Source organism: Xiphias gladius, chromosome 11 (genome assembly GCF_016859285.1).
Source record: "Xiphias gladius isolate SHS-SW01 ecotype Sanya breed wild chromosome 11, ASM1685928v1, whole genome shotgun sequence".
Classification (NCBI taxonomy): Eukaryota; Metazoa; Chordata; class Actinopteri; order Istiophoriformes; family Xiphiidae; genus Xiphias; species Xiphias gladius.
In genome coordinates, this window is record NC_053410.1 from 9,134,996 (window position 1) to 9,159,119 (window position 24,124).

At 40.5% G+C, this 24,124-nt stretch overlaps 1 protein-coding gene across 1 annotated transcript; it reads right to left on the reverse strand.

Moving 5' to 3' along the window:
• Positions 1-610: 610 nt before the first annotated feature.
• On the reverse strand, positions 611-23,235 carry rgs17 (regulator of G protein signaling 17). The gene is made up of 6 exons (XM_040139385.1): positions 23,055-23,235; positions 19,521-19,920; positions 12,949-13,079; positions 9,983-10,057; positions 9,649-9,880; positions 611-8,971 (listed from the first exon to the last, which is right to left on the reverse strand). Exons 2-6 carry the CDS (start codon positions 19,521-19,523, stop codon positions 8,783-8,785), a joined length of 630 nt encoding a protein of 209 aa, XP_039995319.1. The 5' UTR covers positions 19,524-19,920; positions 23,055-23,235; the 3' UTR covers positions 611-8,782.
• Positions 23,236-24,124: the final 889 nt, after the last annotated feature.

Below are 24,124 nucleotides of genomic sequence, written 5' to 3' on the forward strand. Positions count from 1 at the left end.
CTGCGGCTGATGGGACTTTCATTAGTTTTTTAAGTATTTGGTCAAAAATTTAGACAAATTTTTGTGACAACCCATCCAATATTTGCTGAAACATTTCACAAAAAAACCACGTCAACTGCATGGTGGCGCTACAGGAAGAGTCATGAATATCTGTTCCAAATTTTGTGCCAGTCAATCAAGTAGATATAGTGATATTTGACTGGATAAGTGAAAAACTTTGACCTGCCGCAAGCCCTAGAAGAATAATCAGGCAATCCCACCAGAATAAGCAGGACCCCTCTTCTGGGAACCACGAATGTCCGTACAAAACGATCCTGTAATCCATCCGATAGCTGTTGAGATATTTCTGTCTGGACCAAAGTGGTGGACTGACCGGACAACCGACCAACACTGCCATCCCTTGATCCACCACGCTAGCTTTTCATACCGTAAAACTATTTTGGGCTGGTTAAAATGCTGAGGAAATATTGGAAACCGATTTTATTTGTAGAGTTGTGAAAAAAGCGAAATGCATCCTCACAGTACGACGTAAAGTAAAACTGTACAGCATCTGTTGCTGTCTCTCACACCTCCAGTCAAAGAAAGACACAGTCAACATTTGGCAAAAATCTATTAAGTATTTATTGTAAGTTGTTACATTTAGATTTCTTTCTCTAGCAGCACAATTTAAATTACAGATATTCAAGGGCTGTTACCATAGATTGGAGTATTTTTCTCTTAATGCAAGATGTCATTGTGTAAACAAAGACAGAGACTGAACCGTAGATCAAAATGTACCACAACTGAACACGCTGTTGACGCGATGGTAATTCATATGAAGTTAAAGGCTGATGAACAACAATTTTTTGTGTCTTTTGAGTTAAAAAAAACAAAAAAAACAATGACTGAAATAAACCTGTTAAAATAAATTAAAACAGTACAAAACAAATTAAAAAATAGTGAACAGCTTCTTTTGTTACACAGTTACGATTTCACTTAGATCTGATATGGATGCTTGTAGTCCACATCAGTCCAGCTTCAAAATGTTCAGTGTCTGTTTAAAGTCTTCAGGCCTGTTGATTACATGTAGATGAAGCAGATTATAGGTGGATGATTCAGAGAGATGACACAAACCTGTGACAGCAACGTGAAAAGACAAATAACAATGTGTTTCATAAGGAACTGTTTGAGTCCAACAAATTTTGTGATTTTGTATTCCAACAATTTCTTTGACCCCTTTACATTGAAACAAAAGGTAGATTATAATTTTGGCACATTTTCTCCACAAAAGAAGCATTGTTGTACTTACTGGGACAGTTGCATTGACCACTATGTCAGGCATATTCAAACTTCTTTTTCCTTGTTTTTAAATTTTTATATAGCTCAATTATTTTTTTTTTAATTTTTAATTTTATTTTAAAAAGGAATAGACAGTTGGGAAATACACTTATTCGTTTTACTTTCCAAGAGTTAGATGAAAAGATCAATACCACCTCAGTAGATGTGATAAATCTGAAGCCGGAGCTAGCAGACGCATAGCTTAGCTTAGCAAAACTATTTCTTGAGTCGCCGTGGAATAGTCTGGCACATTACCCCCCACAAAACCATAAATTGTTATTTTTACACTTGGTTTTTGTGTGGATTTCACAAATTAGATCAAATTAAGGAGCTTAAGAGGTTCACTGTGCCAGGAGAGCAGTCAGTCTTAGCTAGCTAGTCCTAGCTAAGCTAAGACTAACCGGCTGCTGGTTATAGCTTCACAGTCGTATGAATGTGTATTTCCCAAAAAGACTATTTACTCCACGCTCATCACATTTTTACTACAATTTCACACGGCTATTGTAAATGTATTAACCAAATCAAGTCCACATTTACTAAACTAGACTCGGGTGTAAATACGTTTTTAATCTTGATTCTACTGTCCTCCGTCAAAACCAAAGTCACATCTGTATTGTACTATCATGCAGAGAATTGCCAATACCAACATAATTGAATGTTTCTCACAATGTACAAATTCCCTAATGATCAGTGCTTTGAACTTTGTACCAGCTCTGTCTTGAAGTACAGATATACAGCCCTGTAAGACGAGGCAAGGCGAGATGAGTCCCTCCTGTGCTATTCTACAACAGAGGATGGTGTTTCATCAAGGCTGGACTAATAAGACGGAAAAGTCTTTTCAGTGCTACAGTTACAGTTTTTTTGACCATTAGGGACCACGAGGATAAAAATGTCACCTGCCTTGATGTAACTAAAACAGTCAGGATTCTCAGTCATCATCAAAAGTTGTCAAGCAGCCAGTGAAAAATAGCGTAACCTTGAGCCTGACCGACCAAAATTCTTAATTAAAAAGCCTGCTGCGCTAGAACTGTCCTGGTAAAGTTGCTCTGCAAGTCATGCATGTGGAAATAACCAACCATAGTCTATATTTGTTAATACAAAGAGGGTCCTTTAGTCATTCTGGTAATTCAGACACTCAAAACAAGAATTAAGTACCTATAACCTATAATCAATATTAGTGAAACATACTAGAAGAAAAATATGAACCTCTCAAAAGAGTTTCGGATATTTTTAATTGTCTGCATACTGCAGTACTTGAATACATACTCATACAGTATCGTTTATAGCAAATAACTGAATTATTTCATTTATTTAGCAAAAAGCATGCTGAATAGAAAAAATGTCACTTTTTTTAGTCGCCTAAAGTGACGGTAAAATTCTTTTTATTTTCACCTGCGGATCATCTCTCGACGACTGTGATCTACCGTATCTACACAGGCATGACAAAAACCAAGAGGCTTAGGCATCTAAATCAATAAAGAGAAAAGTGATTGCCTAAAACTTTTGAAAACCAGCGTCTACCAGTACCCGCACAAACACAATCTCTTTCCCATAGCACAAACACCTCTGGAAGAGGTATGAGGGTGACAGTATTCATCTATAGGAGGAACAAACTTCAGTGTGATTTTTGCTGTAGAACGAGACCTTCCCTGCCCTAACTGCTATAAACGGTGTTGCACGTGTGATCTTACGGAGAGAGGAAGTGAGACAGACAGCGAGACAGAAAGAGGTCTTGAGGTCTGTTGTGAAGCATAAAAGAGGCACCAAATCCAACTGAGGGAACACACAAAAGCAGGTTGAGTTGAAAACCAACAGCAGTTCACAGGTAAACCTGTCTTCGCTTAGCCACGACGCGCCGTGAGGAGTTGTGGGAAAATGTACACAACATCAACTCTCCAACCGTCATTTCCATTTCGGTTCTGAGCTAAACTTTCTGAACAAATAAAGAATAATCATAATAAAAAAAACATATATTAGCTCTAAATTAAACATCAACTCGAAGCTAAAAGGGGCTCATAAGAGCTGAGTGAATGGTCTCGTAAGTGACGAGAACTATTATTGACTTTTTTACATTTTGCATTAGTGGAATATTTAAAAAAACAACAAAAAAAACAACAAAAAAAACACTTTTGCTGATGTGTTCCACACATCAACGCTACTGTATTCACACAGTGATAGTCTGACTGGATGTAGCTACAAAAAGAACAACGAGTTGAAGAATAGAAAAATAAGTTGCTGCTGTTTGCTGATGACATGGTGCTGCACTCATCTGATTACAAAGTCACAACAGCTGAGCAGTGTCCACTGACAAACAACCAAGAGATAATCACGATAAAAATGTTAATTCTTTCACGGCGAGTGACCTTTTTTCTTTTTTCACGAGTTACTGGCTTATAAAATGTGACTGACGTATGGACAGTGCACATCTCGAAGGCAGATACCATTAATAACTCAGCTTGTTTCCAGCTTTGCTCCAACTCAGCCCTTTCAAAGTGAGACTATGCAACTTTTGCATGAAGAAATAATACAGTCCGACTCTTACAAAGGAAAATTTGAATTCATAAGCCGTAAAACCTACCTTTGCTCAGTTCAATTCAATTAGGTTTTGGCGTCGCACCCTGACTTGGGATGGTGTGACCACCAGCTTGCCGACTTTATGACTCGACTTTTCTCTACTTGTGCTACGTTGACACAATATTTTATCAGTTGCCCTTATCCTTTAACGGTCACCTGTGGCCACCACGGCCTTTGTTTAGCAAAGGTTACATAGTCTTGCTTTTAAAATGACCAAATGTTACAGTGAAAAAACGACGAGGACAAGTCCTGGGTGACCCGAGTACCTCACAGGCTGGGGCTGGATAACAATATTTGTCACAGAAAGTCAAGATGTGGTTGCTCCTTGAATAAATAAAGTTTTTCCCCCCTCAGCTAGGAAATACCGCAAAGGGTCAGCTACTCGTATTGTATCATTGAGTAATGAGATTTTTTTCCTGACAGTCAGTCGGTCAACTTTTCAGCCAGTCGCTTAACTGTCAGTTGAATTCCAGTCGTCTCTATCATCTTACCAAGACTCCAGCACACAGCCACATAATGTCAGACAACACATTTATTTGTTTTCAGCAAGGTTTCTTTTTTTATCATCACGAAGGCATATACTATTTTCTCTGTATATTACTTGTTTTATATATATTTATATATATAATATTTATATAGAAACAAAAATAAGCGTACATTTTTGCTGAATAAGATTGAAGAATATCAGCAAAGGGCAATGTAAACCATGGTCCATCCAACACAGGTGAAAGGTACGGTAGCTCGCCCTTTCCCAACTCACCCACAGTAACAGATTTGCATAGGCAAAAATGGGATTAGCCCTTAGACAGTGGATTCCTGAATTCTTTATATATAGAGATGCAAAATCTAATTCAGCTCAACACAATTAAAAACAAACATACATACAAACAAAAAAATAACGTTGACTAGGCCGAGCTTTCTTAAACCCCCTCTGGTCATTTTTCTGTGCACATTTTTGTTTACAGTGTTAGGCTTCAAGTAGATCTAAAAACAACTTGTACATTGACAACTAGATGTGAAATAAATTAACCAACATGAGAGGTAGTGAAAAGCCTACAGAGACGTTTGTTGTTGTTGTCTTTTTTTATACAAAGGAAAAAAATAAAACGTGTCAGTAAGGCCAAAGCTTCTCAAACCTCCTCCGTCTCATCAGGACACTTCAGCTCTCAACCTTTTTTTTTTTTTTTTTTTTTTTTTTTTAAAGTCAACAAAACCACAGCCACGTTTTCAAAAACCCACTCACTTGGAACCCATGTAAATTTAAAGACAAAAACCTAAACTCAGCGATGGCACTACATCACTTCACATCATCATCATTGCTTGTAAAATCCACATTTGAAATGCAGTTATTAAAAATAAACAACCGTGTACCTTTCCCCACTGTGTAAAAGTCACAATAAATTAAAGAGGAAAGGACATAGGCAGAAAACCTGGGTTTCTGCTGTGTCTGTCCTCCCCGTAAAACACTCCCAGTTTTTAACTCATGCCTGTCCGTTAGCACTGGGCAGAGACTGGTGCCAGCCTTAAACCTGCTGGCTTCTCTGCTCACACTGGGGGCACTTGGCTCCCCACTGGTACGAGTATTTAATAAAAGGTATACACATCTCACAATTTATAAATGTAAACTTGGTTTAATTGCACCATGATTTCATTATCTGGTTCTTGGTGAAACATTCTTGTGTTAATTACTGTATAGACTCAGCAATGAGGAAACACAGCTATACTGTGCAGAAGAGGGATTTGTCTGCGATAGAGCTCTATGAGTGGCAGGCATTCGTCTACTGACTCAAAAAATTACAGAGTTGTCCAGATACAAATGTCTAAAATGCTTATGCGTCCTGGAAATCAAAACCTGCTCCAAGGAGTAAGCCTGAATATTGATCCTTTAGTATCAGAATTGGTTAATTACTCTGTATTCCTCTGCTTCTGATCAACTGGGCGCATGCATGCACAGCTCTTCATTAAAGCAGCTAAGCAACATCAATCAAGCCCTTATGGATATTAATGTAGTCTGCATTTGAGTACTGTATTGCCAAAGGTTAAATATGGTATATTTTCAATAATGAACATTGCAAACCTGTTGGGTGATTATTGGTTTAAACTTGCCTACTTGACTTTACAGTGTCAATTTTACAGATTTGAAACTAACACAGAAACAGAAATTCTTTGTAGTAATATGTCAGCTTGGTTTTGAACTGGCAGCTTCATCTAGTTAGTGAAAAGTAAAAATATGTCTAGAGGAAAACCCCAAGTCCCATGATTCTATGGACTCTATGCTCTAGAAGAAGAACTGTATTTCTCTTTATTTATAAATTGAATTATCTGTTTCCATATTTAGTTCATCTAGTACAACTTGCAAATGCTAACTAGAGGCAGACAGATTCTTGAATAATCCAACAGTGGCATTAAAACATTTGGAGTGTCCTGAAAAGGTATCGTGGTTAGTAATTTATAAGATAACCTTCCGACAATTCAAAACCAATCTAACATAGCGGGACACAGCTTCAAATAGACTCCGATCTATTATCACTAACTACATCCAATTGCACTTCAACAGTCTTCTAGACATCCTGCATCGTCTACCCTTAAATTTAATCTAGACCTAACTTGGCACGTGAACTTCAGGTAGTTAAAGGAGGTGGCAACATGGATGCCTACATTTATCAGTGAAGAGTGGCACTGTTTCATTGACACTTTAAGACTGCACTAACCACCAAACCAAGACTTCAGCTATCCATCATGTGATATGATGAATACACATGGAGGCCCAGTTAATTAAAAAAATAGCATATACTGTGCTCATGCACTTTCTACTGCACGTCCACAGGCCAGGAACAAAATTCATGTTCAAATGTTCACATCATCAAAAAACAAAATGTCGCTTTTATATACTAAAAATGTTGATGGGACATTTAGCAAGACCCCCTTAAAGTTTTTTTTTTTCTAATTTTTTTTGTTAAGTGTGTAACTGTACCATACACACACATAACCATTATCATCGCATGCTGTCAAAGTCAGATTAGAAAAACAAACCAGAGTGTGTGAGGGCTGGCAGTGGGATGGAGGATTAGCATGCTGCATGCTGAACCCTAGTTAGCCTTGTTGAAAGGGTTAGAATGTTAGCATTATTATACCAACCATTTTCACTAGCTCTGATTAAAATTTTTAATAAAAAAAAAAAATCAAAAATCAGTGTCTTAAATGGGCAGCAGCTAACTGAAAGACTACCATACACTCTCCCAATTTCATCTGCTGGAGAAACAGACATGCACCGGAATGACCGAGACGCCTGGTGACGAGTCACATCTAATATCTCTTCACAGCTTCTTTGACATCATGTTTGGCACCTGGTTCACGTATCTGCAGCGAGATATTGGACGTCCAACTCCAGGGACCGTCATATTACCTACAGCTTTTAAAGATAAAGCCTTACAGACAAAGGCCAGGGCTAGATAAACCCCTCACATCAGTGCCTGCTGCATCTGCTCATGTTCTCCAAGCAGAACCAGCTTTCCATAATGCTCAAATCATGGTGAAACACTACAAAGTAAACCCACTTATTCTGCTCAAGAATTTCAAAGTGTGGATGACTATTTGGAGTCAATGTGGGTTTCTGTTTATTTTCTCCAGCGGTATATTTTTTCCCCCCCACATTGGGTACCTGTGCTTGTCAGGCTGTGATGGTCCGAGTTGGAGGGAGGAAGGGGGAGGGAAAAAAGATGGGAGGTAGGGATCGTTGGACAAACTGTGGTTGCTTTCCAGAAGAACTCCAGCAGCGCTTGTGCTGCCTTTCTTACATGTAAAGGCATTGTGATTTTCTCAGTGGAGAGATTTTTTGTCTAAAGTTCATGAGTAATAATAATACATGTAGCTGCCCAACCACAATTCTAGCCCTTACTTCTCCCAGTTAAAGAATCCTAAAGAAGGAAAGTGCTTGGACGGACGGACGGATGGACAGGTGGATGGATGGATGGATGGGTAGGTGCTGCTGCTGCTGCTGCTGCGGCTGCGGCTGCGACCTTTGCTGCAGAAGCCATCAAATCTCCTCGATAAAAAAACTGCAGTAAGCTTAAAATTGGCAGAAGTGTACTTTTTCCCTTCACTGAACATAGACAGCCAGACAGAGAGACAGGTCCCCTGTCTTAATACATCTCAATATTGAAAAATGGTTGCAGTCCGCGGCTTACATTGTCAAGCTACTGTAGAAAGAGAGAGTTACATGCAGAGCCAGTGCTTCTACTGGTTAAGCGGGCAGAAACGGCCCAACTCCCACCAACAACTAGGTGTCATGTTTGGACAATAAAGAAATTAAAAACAGAACAAAATTAAACACATCTGAGGAATGGGACATGATTAGAGAACCAAAAAAATATACATGAAAGAGAATGAGTAAAGAGAGAGAACATTAAAGTGAAGGTAGAAAGCATGAGGTCTAAATATTACAGTACGGGAACAGTTGGCTTGTCCTTTTTGTCTCTCTCTTTCTCTCTCTCTTTCTGTCCCCACCGCCTGAGTCCTTGTCCACAGGTAAGTGACAGCTGGCCATCAGGTTGGCCATTTCAAATGACAGCTGACATGTGGGTTGGCCAGTCAAACGAAACATACAGCACAAATTGCTAGCAAAACAATCACTGGCCAGCATTAATGGTCTTCAATTGACCAATAACCAACCAGCAAAGGCCGACCTGGCTCCAGTGGAGAACTGGATATAAATTGCTTAAAAAATATAAATAAAGAAAAAAACAACCAGCTATCTTGGATGTCATTCAGTCTTTTCAATCAAAAAAGAGGGAGAGATTTTCCAAACCCGGCTTCTGGCACCATAGTAGTATTTGAAGATTAAGTAGTAGTCTCGTTGGTGTACGATGGCAATGAAGGCGGGCGGAGGGGTCTAGGTGTCGAGGCAGGTGCGCCTCCTGCTTGCCAGGAGGTCTCTGTAAACGGTGGAGTTGAGGAAACGGGGGAAGGAGTCACGGTGCATCAGGGTGTAGATCTGGAGCTGGGCCTCCTCGTACATCAGGTTGCTGGGCTCGGCCAGGCTCTGGTTTATTCCTTCTCTGACCCGTGAGTCCAGACTCACCTGGGGTAAGGGAATCAAATTCAATTTATAAACCCCGGTGGCTTTCCAAGTAGCTTGTATAGTGCCAGTGGCTGTACTAAGACATTACACGGACCTGAACATGGTGCTACATGTAAAGTCATGGGATCAGCAAAGTGAGTACAATTCATCCTGATGGGGACATGAATGTCTCAAGCATTTCCCTCCAAAACCACAAAAGCCAAACTTACATGATGGGACTAGAGAAAAAAATCAGGGCATCACCAATGTGATTCGGATTCATCCTCTAGGGACCATGAATGGTTGCCCCAAATTTCACATCAATTCATCCAAAAGGTGCTGCGATATTTCAGTCTGAACCAAAATGGTGGACTGACCAAACAACAGACCGACATTGTCCTCCAGAGCTAAACCATTAGCACGGCTAAAAACTGCCTGCTTTGTCACAGAAACTTACTCCTGTCTTTGATTATGTTGTCAAAATGCAAGGTCTTGATTTCATGTGTTTTGATCATTTTCCTTTACAGAGTCACCTCTCAAGTCTAAAATGACTGTAGAGCATTTTCTTGTCTTCTGGGAGGAAACTAGGTTTAATCACTTTTTTATTTCACAAAAAAATTTTTAAGCTGAAAGTCATGTTTTTGCTCTGTTTCTCTGGCAGCTCAGTTCTGAAGAATTAACACAAATACAGTTGTTACCTCTTTGGGTGATAATATGGACACGTAGTCTTCGTATATGATCCTGGCCTTCTCATCCACCACGGAGGGATTCGTCTCCTTTTTCAGCTCTTCACATGCCAACCAGAAAAGCAGGTTGTCCTCACTGTACTCCGAGCGCAGGAACTCCCGGAAGACCTCCCTGCCCTCCAACGAGCGCAGCATCATCTCAAAGCTCCGAGCCCACGACAGCACCTCCTCTAGACTGGGTTGTCTACAGTCGGACATAAAAAAAAAAAAAAAAAATATGTGTGGGACTGACAGAGGCACATAAACACAAAATCATACTGACACGAACATGCAAGACTGGACTTACTGTTCTTCCGCAGCTTCAATACTGTCCATCTTGGTGCAGGTCTGTCGTTCAGTCCTCTCCATCCTATCCTCATTCCTGGATCGGAGACAAGAAATGATTTTGCTTGCCAAAATAAAAGACTGGACATGTGTCTGGTAGTTAAAATGGATAAGTCTGAGTTATCGTTAGATGAACTAGATGAAGAGTTCCAGTCATATTTGAATTAATTTCCATCCACTTGTATTTACTTATTTGGCATTAAGGTTGTTTTTTCTACATTTACGTAAGCTTAAACCTGCAAAAATACATTGACTGTGATCAATGTATCACCTCTAAAGGATAAAAAAGTCATTTTTTATTGTCCCCATGCAAATAACCATTTACCATCCTTTGTTACCATCCAAGACAAAAACTGTATACTATATCCAAACAACTGCATTAGTCATCTCACTTGGGGTCAGGTCAGCAATGTTTAATAGGGGGTCATAACCCAAAATGATTTTGATCCACAGGCGTGTATACCCAAATCTCTCTGTTTAAGCGATGAAACTACTTGTTAATTAATTGATTATTTGATTGATGGACAATTAGCCAGCATTTTGTGATTTTGACAATCACAAACATCTAATTACGGCTCATCACTTTTGAGGATTTATTGCTTTTATTTGTCCTATGTCATAGCATTTTTTATATGTTTGGGTTTTGGACTGTTGGTCACACAAAACAAGACATATGAAGACCCTAGACTGTGATGCTCGCTTTTTGCAATTTTCTGACATTTTGTGGGCCGAACGAATAATCGATTGATCAAGAAAATAATGGGCAGATAAATAGATAATGAAAGCGACTGTTAGTTGCAGCTCTAGTCTAGTTCATCTCTTTCAGCTGTTAATCGCACTGGGGAGCATCAGTGTGAGCCTCAACCGACGAGAATAATCTCCAGCGGACACTGTCACATATTCAGAGTTGATAAAACGATAAAGCTTAAGTGAAACACACACTTGAAGCCTATCGCAGCTCAGTCACACTCCACAATGCAGCGCACACTGAGCTGTCTATTTTTGTCCCACCATGGAAGATCTTCCCTTCCTCTTGCTGTCTCTTGTCAAAGTCCCCATTGTGCAGCAGTAATGGGCTAAGCTAGCCGCAGCCCCCGGGCGCCCTCAAAATACAGCTAAATATACAGGCTGTTCTTCACAGCTGTTTTGCATGTGATGTGTGGATGGAAATAGAAGGCACCCCAACCAGATAAGGGCCTTGTGTGAGGGTGGGTGGGGAGGGTTTGGAGGATATATGAAACGCTTTCGTTCACACTCACCCTCAGTCTCTAAAACTTCACCACAGCGGCAGACGAGATCTCCTGTGATTAACAAACTCTCACAGATCTCTACCACTTGACTCGGCATGATAGAAAAAAAAAAAGTCACACAGAGAGTATTCAGTGATTAACACGTAACTCATTCATAGGTCTCAGCTGTTTAACACAAACTTGCACTGAAAAGGCACATTATCCCTCCCGGCCTTCACACTAAAATAAATAAACTTATAGGGTACTGAAGACAATTTTCCAGGCTCATTCTGGAGTCACACAGCAGAGTCACAGAGCACTCACTGCGGGCCCAGTCCACAAGCTGCCACCACTTCAGATGAAGTGGCGTGAAAGAAGCAGCACATTCACCATTCACTGCCTGAAAACAATGTTTCATTCACTCCTCTCTCCGGGCAAGAGTGCAGCCACAGTGAGGCAGCACAGCAGTTTTGGTGCCTTGCTCAGGGGCAACGGGCTGCAGTAAGTGATTGTGCAAGTTTTTGACCTACAGCGCAATCTCCAAGTACGAGGACACTGACACATTTTATTGTTGTGTTTGGTGTGTGCTCTTTAGTTCCAGAATTCAGAAGGTAGGAATTAATGCTGAGAAAAGCAGCAAATATTCACATTTTGAGAAGGTGGAACTGGACATTAATCATTAAGTTGTAAATACTTTGATTGTCTGAAGTGTACCGCCCATGAAAACGTTAACCTGACACCTGACCTGTGCTGCAGCCATCTTTACTTCTTGCATGTTTCAGAGGGTTTTCCGACTTTAGTCTGGTCGTAACCAAGTGAAATGTACTAAATGGATTTACAGTCAGGTGACCAGTCATTCAATCTATGCTTTTGCCAACTCCTGGGTTCCTTCAACTGTATGTTTAGGAAATGGGTAATTAAGCCTGTTTTTCCAAAATGTTCAGCTTTTCCTTCAAAGCTAAAAGAAAACGGTTTAACATAATGGTCAAATTGAGATCCAGTGGGCTCAAGCTAAAACAATGAAAACTACGTCACTGTCCTACTATTCACACAGTGAACCGTATTCATTTAAATGTCTCAGTATGCCATAAAAAAGCGAAATACCTGCCCTGCTCCTAAGCTTTTCAGACCAACTCCAGCCATTGCATCATAAGCAATGTTTCCAATCAATCTTCAATCAAAAAAAAAAAACTTGCTGATAATCACCAGATGAAGCCATGCCACATAGCTGCTACCGCCTTTAGGCTCCTGCTTTTGTAAAGCTCTTGAAGTGGCAATAATGTAGTAATCGATTGGCAATAGAGTGCAGAAAAAATAACGTTCATTTTTATACAACTGTGGCTGATTACCACTTCAACGTAAAACTAAATGTGACATTTTTTTTTTACAAGTGAGGATTTTTTTTTAGTTTTTTTTTTTTTACAAGCCTACCCTTGTGTATTGACTAACAAAATGTCTCAAAATCAAAAGCGCAACAGACTGCAGTCGCAAATTCTGACCAGGGTCAGATCTTTTGATATAATGATCTTATAAAAAATATCAGTTTTAGCCATTTAAGTACAGTATTCTTATCCTGAGCTGCACTTAAACTGGAAGCCGAATTTAAAAAAGGGTGATATCTGACACTGCAGTCATGGGGTGTATAGTATAGTATAGTATAGTAGAGTGTATATAGTATAGTAGTATTATATTTTCTTACCAGAGACACTTGCAGCAGCCACACCAGCAGAGGCAGCAGGTGTTGGGTCGGGGCTGTCCAGGGGCCTGGGGTGGGGCCTCGATGTGCGCCGCCTGCCTTTTTCTCATCTCCACTCCACTCACACTCCGGGGCTTCACAATGGATATATGCGGAAAATAAACACATTTAACTACACTTCATATAAATAATAATATAACAGAGGGTGCAGTTACAATTTTGTAGGGAGGCGATTTGCCAAAATCGTTTCTGATATGTCAGTTTCCATTGGCAACTTGACTTTTTGAGGGTCACCTTCACATATTTGGAAGTTATTCCAGACGCTTGACTTTTTCGTCATCTTGCTATCTTAGTTGTAACTTGTAAGCCTGTCATGTGGTCACCTGTCACTGTCCCCATGTCAGTGCTGGTAACATTAAATGAAAGCTGTGACTGATGCACGAAACTATCACTTAGCTTAAATGATTCATGTTGGATTAATGATTCCCATATTCATGGTTTTTTCGGGATTTTTGTGGTAATGCATATATAATTATAATTTTTAAAAGAAAGCACAGCATTGGAGTACTTGTTTGGACGTCGATTACAATGGCAATAGAAGAAACTTCGAAGCATTCGGGTCAGCCCTACAGATTTGGGCCCCATGTTTTCCTTTGGCTCACCAGCAATAGATATTATTAGAGGGTAAAAATACAATAAATTGTGTGTGTGTGTGCGTGTGTGTGTGTGTGTGTGAAAGAGAGATGAAGCGGGAGAGAGAGAGAGAGAGCACTCAAGCAAGGGAGAGAGGATTCTCTTCCTTGTTTGGTACGAGGGTTCCTGGCATTAAGCCAAGTCTTTCACTCGGCTTTGACAGACACTACACACACATTTCAATGGGCACAGACAAGAGAAACGGGGTCTACACATCACGTTCACAGACAGACACACGTGTAATAAATACCAAAATTCATGCACACGCGCACACTCTTATTAACCCATCCAGCTCGTTCTACATTCAACCTCTGCTTGGCCTCAGAATGTGCAACATCTGTTGCATCGGCAGGAGATGAGGATTTAAACAGTAATACACCACAACAACTTAAAAAAATGTGGTGCTTCTTTCATGTAGTGACCCTGTGGTCACATGAATGTGCTGCTGTTGGCTGATGGACTTGTTTTAAAGGCAGATGTGTCATTCCATCGCAGACACACAGTACTGTGGTTTTTTGCTAATGCTTTGATGATACTCACGTCAGCTTGCGAATATGCTTGCAATGACAACACTAAGAAACTGATGCTTAGCAGGTAAAAAAACAAACACAATGTACAGCTCAGGCTGAAGGGAATGGGATTAGTTTTGTAGGTATGTGAACCAAAGTAATAGACGGATTAAAAATTTGACTTGTTGACGGCTTTGCATGAAAAGTTAAGGGATCACCAAAGTTATTATAGTTCATCCTGAGGGGAATGTGAATGTCTGCATCAGATTTCAGGGCAATCCGTCTAATAATTGTTGGGAAATTTCACTTAAAACCACTAAACAATGACATGGGATTAAAAGTAAGTGGATCACCAGAGTCACTGGGATTCATCTTCTGCGGACCATGAAATGTCCACATGACCAAATGTTAGGCCAATCCATTCAGTCTGGACCAAAGTAGAGGACCAACCCACTCACAGACCAACACTGCATCCCTAGCCACTAGCCTGGCTAAAAATACCTAATATTTGATTGTTGAATCTTCTCAAATTTGATGTTTTCCTCCAAACATCACATTTCTCTATATTGCTGTAAGCTGCCTTGAGTTTCAAAAATTTTGAGGGCCAAAAAAACCAACCAAAACATAATCTACAGTTTAACTGATTGCCTTATTGAAAATAAACGAGTCACAGCCCCAATTTGATGGGTTGCAGTTGCTCTGGCTCTAATGCAGTTAAGACACAGTTAATGGTCCTTGGAGTAGCAGAAACCTATGTGACCAGTAGAAGCAATGTTAAAGGATTGATTCACCCAAAATCAAGAAAACCATATCTCCCGCTTATCCCCGGTAGTATCTACTGTAGCCATGCAGATAGTTTTGGTTTTATATGCTCACGTTTTGAGATATTCGACTTCTGCTGCCACCTCATGGAGGTGAATGGAATTTTATTTGTGGTGCACAACAGGTGAGATTTGACAAACTAAACAAATTGTCTCAGTTACTCAGAATAATTCACAAATCCCAATGGGACTGCAACTAATTCATCTGCCAATTATCTTCTCGATTAATTCATGAATCACTTAGTCAATGAAATGTTAAAAACATAGTGGGAAAGCAACCACTGTAACGTCTTCGCTTTGCTTGTTTTGTCTGATGTCTAAAACCTCAAGATATTCAACGTCATATAACCAGAGAATGTTTGGCATGTTTGCTTAAAAAAATGACTGACATGATTAAATCCCATTATCAAAATAGTTGCTGATTCAATTTTCAGTTAGCTGACTAAGCGATTAATCAACTAATCGTTGCAGGTCTAAATCTTACTGTCACCATTTTAGGCATTTTGTGAAGTGGAGGTGGTTAACAAAGAGTTCCTACAAAAAGTTCTATAATGTTACTGAGTGCAAACCTCAGAAAAGAGGGCAATGTTGTTCCATCACAACTAAAATGAATGGAGAGAGAAAGTATTTGTTGTAATTTATAAAATATCACTTTCATCTGCTGCAAACTTGGGTATGGACTGTTCAGTGTTCGGCAAAACTTTCCAAAAAACAGTTTAGTGAGCCAGTTATTTCTCTTTTCTCTCCACTGCAGCTACCTAATCAGGTTTACTGACCTAGACAACTAACTCTGGTCTCCCTTAATGTCTCCGTGGACAATCCCGTGCTGGTCATCGCCTGGGGTTGTCCTCGGCCTTTACACAGACTCTGAAGGTCAACGTGCCAGTAACCTCAGCCTTGCAGGTAGGAGGGACATGAGGAGCCACTTTAACATCACACAACAGCCTTTATAGGCACACATAGTGCTTTTCAACCCTAAATAAAAAAATACTACTCTCTAAGAACCAATTCTAAGTATGCATAGTCCAGTAATGCTCTTTTTTATCTTCCTCCAAGCATAAGATAACAACACTTGGGGGGCTTCTTATGAGCTACATAGGCTGGGAAAACCCTTATCCCACTGTGCGATAAGCTTAGACTAGAACGGCTCTCTCCCAGATAGTCCAACAGCCGACATTTACAACATCAAACACTACAAGGATCGGCTAAGAAGAGGATGCCATGTCAGAACTAGTTCTTCTTTTGTCACCAAATAATGAACACAAACTTCACTTCACAATTTGGGAAATTTAAGCTTAATTCTGCCGAGGGATTCAGTGTGAAAAAGCTACTCATTAATTGCAGTCTTGTATTCTGGGAATCGAAAGTACAATTACTGAAACACAACTCTTACCTGTAACGTCATGGTTCAACTGTAACTCCTCAATGCTATGAAAGATCCAAATAAAGATAACTGGGCTCCGGTACTAACAGAGGAGCCTTCTTTCTCGTTCCCTCTACTCTGCATACAGACATGCAATTTACTGCAATGATGATGCACGGCAGGTAAGGCTGAGACGACCTGCCTGATATGCAAATGTTGTCGCCTGACCAGTGGAGTGGCCATGAGTTATTCAGCGAGCCGGCAGCATCTGTAGAAAAACAGGCTGCTAGATGCAAACGACAGTGAGGGTACGGTTTTGTAAACCCGGAGAAGGAGGCCGCATTGACAGGACATGCAAATATCGACTGGAAATACAAATACAATGAGGTTAGAGGCGGAAAAAAATGGGTTAAGAAATGACGAAAGAGAGAGCTATGAGATCTGTCCCCATATGCAGTGGTTTCAAAGTGTTCCATCACTTTTTCCACATTTTATTAATCAAGACATAATTTAAATTGTTTGAGGAGGCAAAAATTTTAAATGACCAAAATACAGGACATCATATCAGCCAAAAAAAAAAAAAAAAAAAGGCTGCTGTTCTTCTAATAGCAGTGTTGCAACACTGGACTGACAAAAAGTAAACCAATCAGAGCTTGGAATCTGCCCAATCATCATAAGATCGGCCCAGTCTTTTTGTTTTTATTTATTAAATGTTTTCATTTAGACAGGATGGTTTATATATAGTTGGATATGAGGATATAATCAAATATTTTTTAAATTTTTCCTACGCAGTCTTTTGGATAATGTTGGATTAAATGTTTAGAATTCCGTTATATGATCAGATATAAACTTTTACAATTGTTTTTTATCCTTATTTTAATCTTTTTTTTTTTTTTTTTTTTTTTTAAAAACAGAGCTATGATGAAATAATAACTTGAACGGGAAAAAAAAGTTCCACCTGGTTATAATAAACTGGAAGTAAATTTGGTTTCGACCAGTTTGATCAGTTAGCAGTCACTGCATGTCAAGCCCAGCATACTGAACGTAGTGCCCTGTCAATCTTGATCAAACTAGTTAGAAGAGAGGAACCACCAGTTTATTGGAATATAACCTGACTTTTCATGGGGGGTTGGAACCTGCCCAAATGGCACAAAGAGCAGCCTGTATTATTTTTAACCACCCAATTAAATAAAAAGTAGCCCAACTGGGCGGAAAACCACCCAATCTGGCAACACTTGCTACCAGTCACAAACTGTGGTCTTTCACATTAGAAAGCTAGGTGGAACATTCATTCATTATCTCCCACTTTTAGTCACTCATGCGCAGCCACAGGTTCTGTCAACGAGAGCTGTAACTGCCCAATAAGTAACACAGAACTGGGAAAGACTTTAAAGATATTTATTTAGCAATGTCTTTTGCAACCACATGTGTGGATCATAGTTTTGTGGAAGTTTCAATATTTCTTGGCTACTTTTCTACCCAAACTTTCCTCGTCTCATGTTATACCAGTAAAACACAGTGTTTGTCTCTAGGTTTCACTCCATCGCAGAAAATATAGGACCTGGTGAGTTTTTATTTTCTTCTTTTTGTGAATGCACACTTTTTTATCTAACACTTGAGGCTATAGGACTGAGTATCTACATGACAGAGGAATTCTCATTTTAAGTATTATCACACAGTATTTCAGCCATCTAGTTTCATTTCAACTTCATCACAATAAATGGCTTAGTTTGAGATTATAGGCAGCTGCATACAAGTCAAGTTGTAAAAATCACAAGTTTGCCTCAAAGGGCTTTACAATCCAGACCTAATGTCAGTCTAAGTGGAGTCAGGTTAGCAGTAGCTTTGAATATAACAGTGAGTGTTCAGTATGAGCCCTGTGTCCCCAGACCACAGTCTGGAGGCTGAAGTAATGTGGCAGTCTATCAAAACAGCTTTTGTTTAAAGATTTCTACTTTGTACCATAAAACATACGGCTGATAGATCGAAGTAACAGAAGCCTTCGTGGTGTTACTCAAATCTTTTACTTAACAATTGTTATTTTGATAGTCGCAAGAGATGTAAAACAACCAATTTCACTTGAGCAAACAAATTCCTTAAAGTGTTCTTACCTACTGAATATGTTACAGAAATACTGCTCAGAGTCATAATTTATGATTTTTTTGTTTTTGTTTATTGTGCTGTACAAATAATTAATGAGAGGTCCGCTGTGAGAAAACAGAAGAAGCACTGCGGTGCTCAAAAGTTTTATTCTTTTTTTTTTTTCCTTTCAACACATACAAAGCTTGCAGTTCATGGCTTGGATTTTACTTGGCCCCTACTAATCATGTCCGAGCAATGGACATGGCTGAATACGTATGTATATAAGGAATTTCTGTATTTCAGTCTAAAAAAATTCCTCATATAAAGATTTTATACATGTTTTTTGATTTTGTCATTATAGGTTGCTCCTTATAGACTGATAGCCAAAAAACCTGATTACATTTATCAAAAAAAGACAACAAAGTATGTGAATATTTTTCGGTCTTCACTGTACACACTGTAAAAGGGTTAACACCTCATGTGGATGTTCTATTGAGCAACACATCAAGTCAGTTCTTGAAGTTATCATGATCAAACTTCTTTAAAAAAAAACAAAAAAAACAAAAACAAAAAAAACTGAAAAAAAAAAAAAACGTAACTCAAGGTCCACTTACTAGCATTTTCCCGTACTTCCTCAGCAGATGGGAGCTAGCCCAGTTGTCATGGATATTTTATGAAGTTGTGATTGAGATGTGCGTCTCCATGACAACTTCATAAGTTTTAAATTTTAAATAAATGTGTAAACAATGAGCAGCAGCGCTGTAAAAAGTTGTGTGTGTGTGTGTGTGTGTGTGTGTGTGTGTGTGTGTGTGGGTGTGGGTGTGGGTGTGGGTGTGGGTGTGGGTGTGGGTGGGGGGGGCTTACTATGATGATACAGGAAGTTAGGCTGTAGGCAAACGTTTTAGTTTGTTTTTGCATTGACGGTTTAGCTGCATTGTGTTTTACACTATGAGACATTTCAGACCTCATTGAGGAAAACATACACCAGCTTTTTCTCTCCATCTTGATCTGAAACAATTTAAAGTGGGTGGGTGACTATAATTTCCCTCCATTGGAGACTATTAACAAAAGCAATCAAAATCGTACCGAACGGGAGTCAAAACTTACCATGAATTAGTGAGTTCCTAAAAACAGGTCAGACAGAGCAGTCATGGCGTGAGGTAATAGGTTGCTGGACGATAGCAGGCTGGTCGACGGAGCGGCTGACTGGTGGACTGTCTGAGCGTGCGTTTGGCTAATGGACTGACTGTTTGGCTTGAGATGCGGGGCAAGGCAAGGGGGTTCTTTTCACCACAGAGAAGAGAAGTCACTGGTGTCACCATCCCTGACCGACTGGCACAGAAAGGGACACGAGAGCTGTGGTGAGGTGTGACTACTTCCTCTCCTTGTTTCCTTATTCCACTCGCTCCTTTTGTTTTGCTCGCCGTCACGTCCTAGGCTTCCTTGGATCTTGGTGAATGGGTCATTTATGGACTTGAGAGTACAGGGAGCAGTTAAAGTACAGCATCTGAAAAACACACAGAGCAAAGAGAAACTGGTTTTACAGTCAGAGTAACGACAAAATCATGACAAAAAAAAAAAAAAAGGGGGAGTAATTTTATCTTTTGTGACAATAGTGTGGAAATATATCCGCTGTTTACATAATGACATGCATGCACACACAGTGAAGGCAGAACCTGAATATCAATACACTACATACTCTATCACTACTCCCTGTATACTATAGTATAGTAGGCATAATCTGTTTTTAAAATAAATATTTTCATACAAATCCCTTAAATTTGTTGTGTGACCAGAATTGTGACAAACATATGCACTGATCATGGTACTTTATAGTTGAAAAATAAACTTGTCAGTGCTCTCTAGTGGACACAGTATGTAATGGCCATACTGTTTAAGTGATGAAACGATTAGTTGATTATTCAAGTAGTCGACTGTCAATCATTTTGGTCATCAGTTAAATGTCAAGGTTATTTCTACGTTGTTTCCTGCTTGTCAAAAAGTGAGGATTTGGGGCTTTTTTTGTTTAAGACCATTGAAAACTGAACAACTTTGGGCTTTGGAAAAGTTATTTTAGGACTTATTAATTTGCTTTGAAAATCTGTAATTACCATTTTTCACTGCTTTCTAACATTTTTTTAGACTAAGCGTACAATCGATTAACCTGAACAATAATTGATAGAATAATCAATAATGAAAACAATCATTTGTTGCAGCCCTATACTGTTTCTAAACTACCTCAAACATATCTTTGACATTTCTGTACTGCAAATTGTTGTTATGTATCGGCCGTCATATACGCTGATACTGGTGTATCCATGATAAGCTAAAGGATGTGGTCAAGTTAAGATAAAATAAACCACATGCGCTCAGTGTAAAGACTCGTCACGGAAAGGATTAAGCCTATCACTGGAGCCACAACCCAACACCCGATCATAGTCAGATGGCTTTTGCTGGATTTCACATAGAGCCACCATCCGTCCCATACAACGCAACATGCTTTCTCAATACTGCTCTATAGTCAGATTGTTCCCTTAGTGAGAGAGGCATCGATATCTGCTCATGCCAGTTTAAACTGGTTTGAAAACAAAAGTTTCCCTTGTATATTAAAAGTTTATGAAGAATGGTTTAGCATATCTCTGTGCAGAGATAGATTCAACTGCCTGTTCCCAGGAGGAAGACAGCAACAGAGTAACTTTAATAACATGCTGTCTAAAAAAAGAATAGAATTACGAAAGCGTTGGGGGCAGCAGCCTTATGATGCCAGTCTGTATTATGTCTGAACTAGAGCTGAAGTAATAAGTCGATAAATCGATTGGTCACTTGACATTGAAATAATTGAGCTATTCGGAAAATCAATTAATCTCTTCTTCGGCAAAAATTCCACAATAAAAAACAAAACAAAAAAAAACCCAACAACTTGCCTTTCTGCTCTTTTCTGCTTATGTCAGCATAAACTGAAAATCTTTGGGATTTGGACTATTGGCCAGACAAAACATCTGGAGGTGTCATCTTGAACTCTGGGATGGACCTTTTTCACTACTGCCTGACATTTTACAGGCCAAACCACTCAGCAATGATTAGAGACAATAATCAGCTGACTGTTGTAAGCGACCATTATTTGCAGCAACAGACTGAACCAGAAAGCAGTTTACACAGTTTTTGAGTAATAAACGATTAAATTGTTAAATCGTGTTACTGATGATCGTAACAAATGTTAATGCAGCTGGGAGTCTATATCCCCATCACAGCTATCAACCAAAGAAATTAGTCCTCCAGCTATGTTAACTCTGCAGTTTCAATGAAAACAATCAGGATATCGCTCTTTATGTCTTTGGGGATCATTTAAATGTTGGTCAACTCTGCCCCCGCAGAAACTAGTACTGTGGAGTACTGTGCACGTGTTTAAGGCCCTTTAGATGTTTCCATTGTTATCTATCACACGGTAACAAATTCATTCTGCAGCAGGACAATGACCCCCAAACATACAACCAGAGTCATAAAGAGCTATCTTCAGAGACAAGAATAATGAGGGAGTCCTGCAGCAGATGGTCTGGCCCCCACAGAGCCCTGATCTCAACGTCATGGAGTCGGTCTGGGATTACGAGAAGAGAGAGGAGAAACCGAGGCAGCCTAAATCCACAGAAGAACTGAGGCAAGTTCTCCAGTATCCTTGGAACGACTTACCGGCCAAGCACCTTGGAAAACTGTGCACAAATGTACCGAGGAGAACTGGTGCTGTTTTAAAAGGCAAAGGGAGGACTCGGCAAATATTGATTTAGGTTTTTCCTGTTTACTGCACTTTGTATGAAGTTAAATGGTAAATGAAAAACTATCCATTATTTTTGAAAGCTCCTGCACAGTACTTCAAGTAAAAATCTCTCTACCCCTACAAGCAAATCACATCAAATCTCAGGGGGTGCCGACAAAACAGCTGGTATTCAGTCGAGCCTCTCTGAACGACGAGTAGGAGCTGAATGAGATGAATCAGGAAGGAAGCATAACCTGGGCTCCTCTGACTCAACACACCCATGGGAAACTGTAGCACGGGTGCTCCCTCGGCTGTGCACGACACCATCTCGTTCCAGCGCATGACATTAGAGGAAAGGGGTTTCAATGACTTCTATGCGGTGGCAAAATGAACCGGGAAGTGGGGAAGTCGACGAGACAGTGCCGTCGCAGCACTGGATCCGCTGCATCTGCCTGAAGGCCCGTGCATATCTTCAGATAAGAAGTAGGCAGGCTCATCGGACCCTGCTCCCCCCCCCCCCATGCTCTAGCGCTGCTGCTGGCTAGCTGCTGGGCTGGGTGTTTTGCACGGGCTTCCCATGCAGCTGTCCGAGCCACCGGAGCCCAGCCCGCCGCGGGTCCGAGCAGCCGGGAGAGGAGACCCCCTCCCGGGTGACACCACGGAGGGATACCGCCGTTAGGCAGGGGGCTGCACGGCGCTGACAGTCGCACCGAAATTTTTCAGCAATGAAACACCACCCACTTTCTTCTTGCTAGCTTTAGCCGACAGCCTGAGATCCGCTATCTCTCGCTGCGAGAGGAGGCGGTGGCAGCCGAGCAGCAGCTAGCGCCGTGCTAACGTCAGCTAGCCACTCCGTGTGGAGCATTAGCGCAGAATAATCAGCGTCTTACCCCTTCCTGTCGGGCTGTCAGTGTCCTAGGGTGACAGACGTGAAATCGCGATGAGCCGATGCTTGTTTAACGGCATCGTAAATGGGAATCCTGCGGTGTAATGTCCATCGCCGCCGTTTTTCTGCCATCCGCCCCACTTCAGCACCGAACGCCGCCGAGCCCCTGGATGCACTGCGCAGGCGCGCTGCCGCCGCCGCCGCTCTGTGGCTGCAGTCGGTCGGAAGATGCACTGCTGAGGCTCCACAGACAGTCTAGTGCACACAGATCGTCACATCACATCCCCGGTGTGCAGCGCGTACACCACTACCCTCTAAAATCTTCCTCCTGAAACGCTGCTGCATCGAACATGTAAGATCTTCGAAGTTCGTCTGTCCTAGAGACGGAGAATCTCAGCGAGTTCGCCATAAAGTTTAGAGGGCCACTGCTCATACCGGAGGGAATTTGTCATCAGTTTTTAAACCCGTAGATAATAAAAATGCGTCTGTAAACTCACACACAACCTCCTCAGAGCAGTGTCTGTGATTAATAGTCACTTCAGTTATGTCACATACATTTATTTCTGCTACAGCCTTCTATGAGAAATGTTGTCACTTTTGTCTTAGTCTCATATCGGAATCAAATCACATGTAGTATTATTCCTCTTGTTTCTTAACATACAGTCTGCTGTGTCTGTTTATAATGACCTTATCATACTGTATGATACACATGCAGACGGTGACAAATTAAAGGAAGAACCCCAATAAATGAGTGGAGAAACATAAAAACTGAGCAGGCCCAATCTGCTTTTGTATCAAGATGGCAAGAGGAAAAGATCTAAGTGCCTTTGGAAGAGGGTTCACTGTTGGGGCACGGACGGCAGGAGCTTCAGTCACAGACTGCTCAACTGGCTAGTGTTTCAGTAAGAACACTGGCCAAAGGGTCCTCTGCATTTAGATCCATGGGAGAGACATTAATCAATAGGGTCAGAAATTGTGATGCCGGTGCTTTAGTGCGATATGGAGGGAAAAACAGAAGAGCAGCTCTTCCTCAGGTGACTGAGAATGTCAGTGCAGGTCGTGATCAGACTGAGT

What these genes read in the sequence shown, in the direction of transcription:
- rgs17 (XM_040139385.1), bottom strand. An exon ending in GGCTGCTGCAAGTGTCTCTG is followed by an intron (nt 10,058 to 12,948) that starts GTAAGAAAATAT and finishes TCTCCGATCCAG; the next exon opens with GAATGAGGATAGGATGGAGA. An exon ending in ATTGAAGCTGCGGAAGAACA is followed by an intron (nt 9,881 to 9,982) that starts GTAAGTCCAGTC and finishes GTCCGACTGTAG; the next exon opens with ACAACCCAGTCTAGAGGAGG.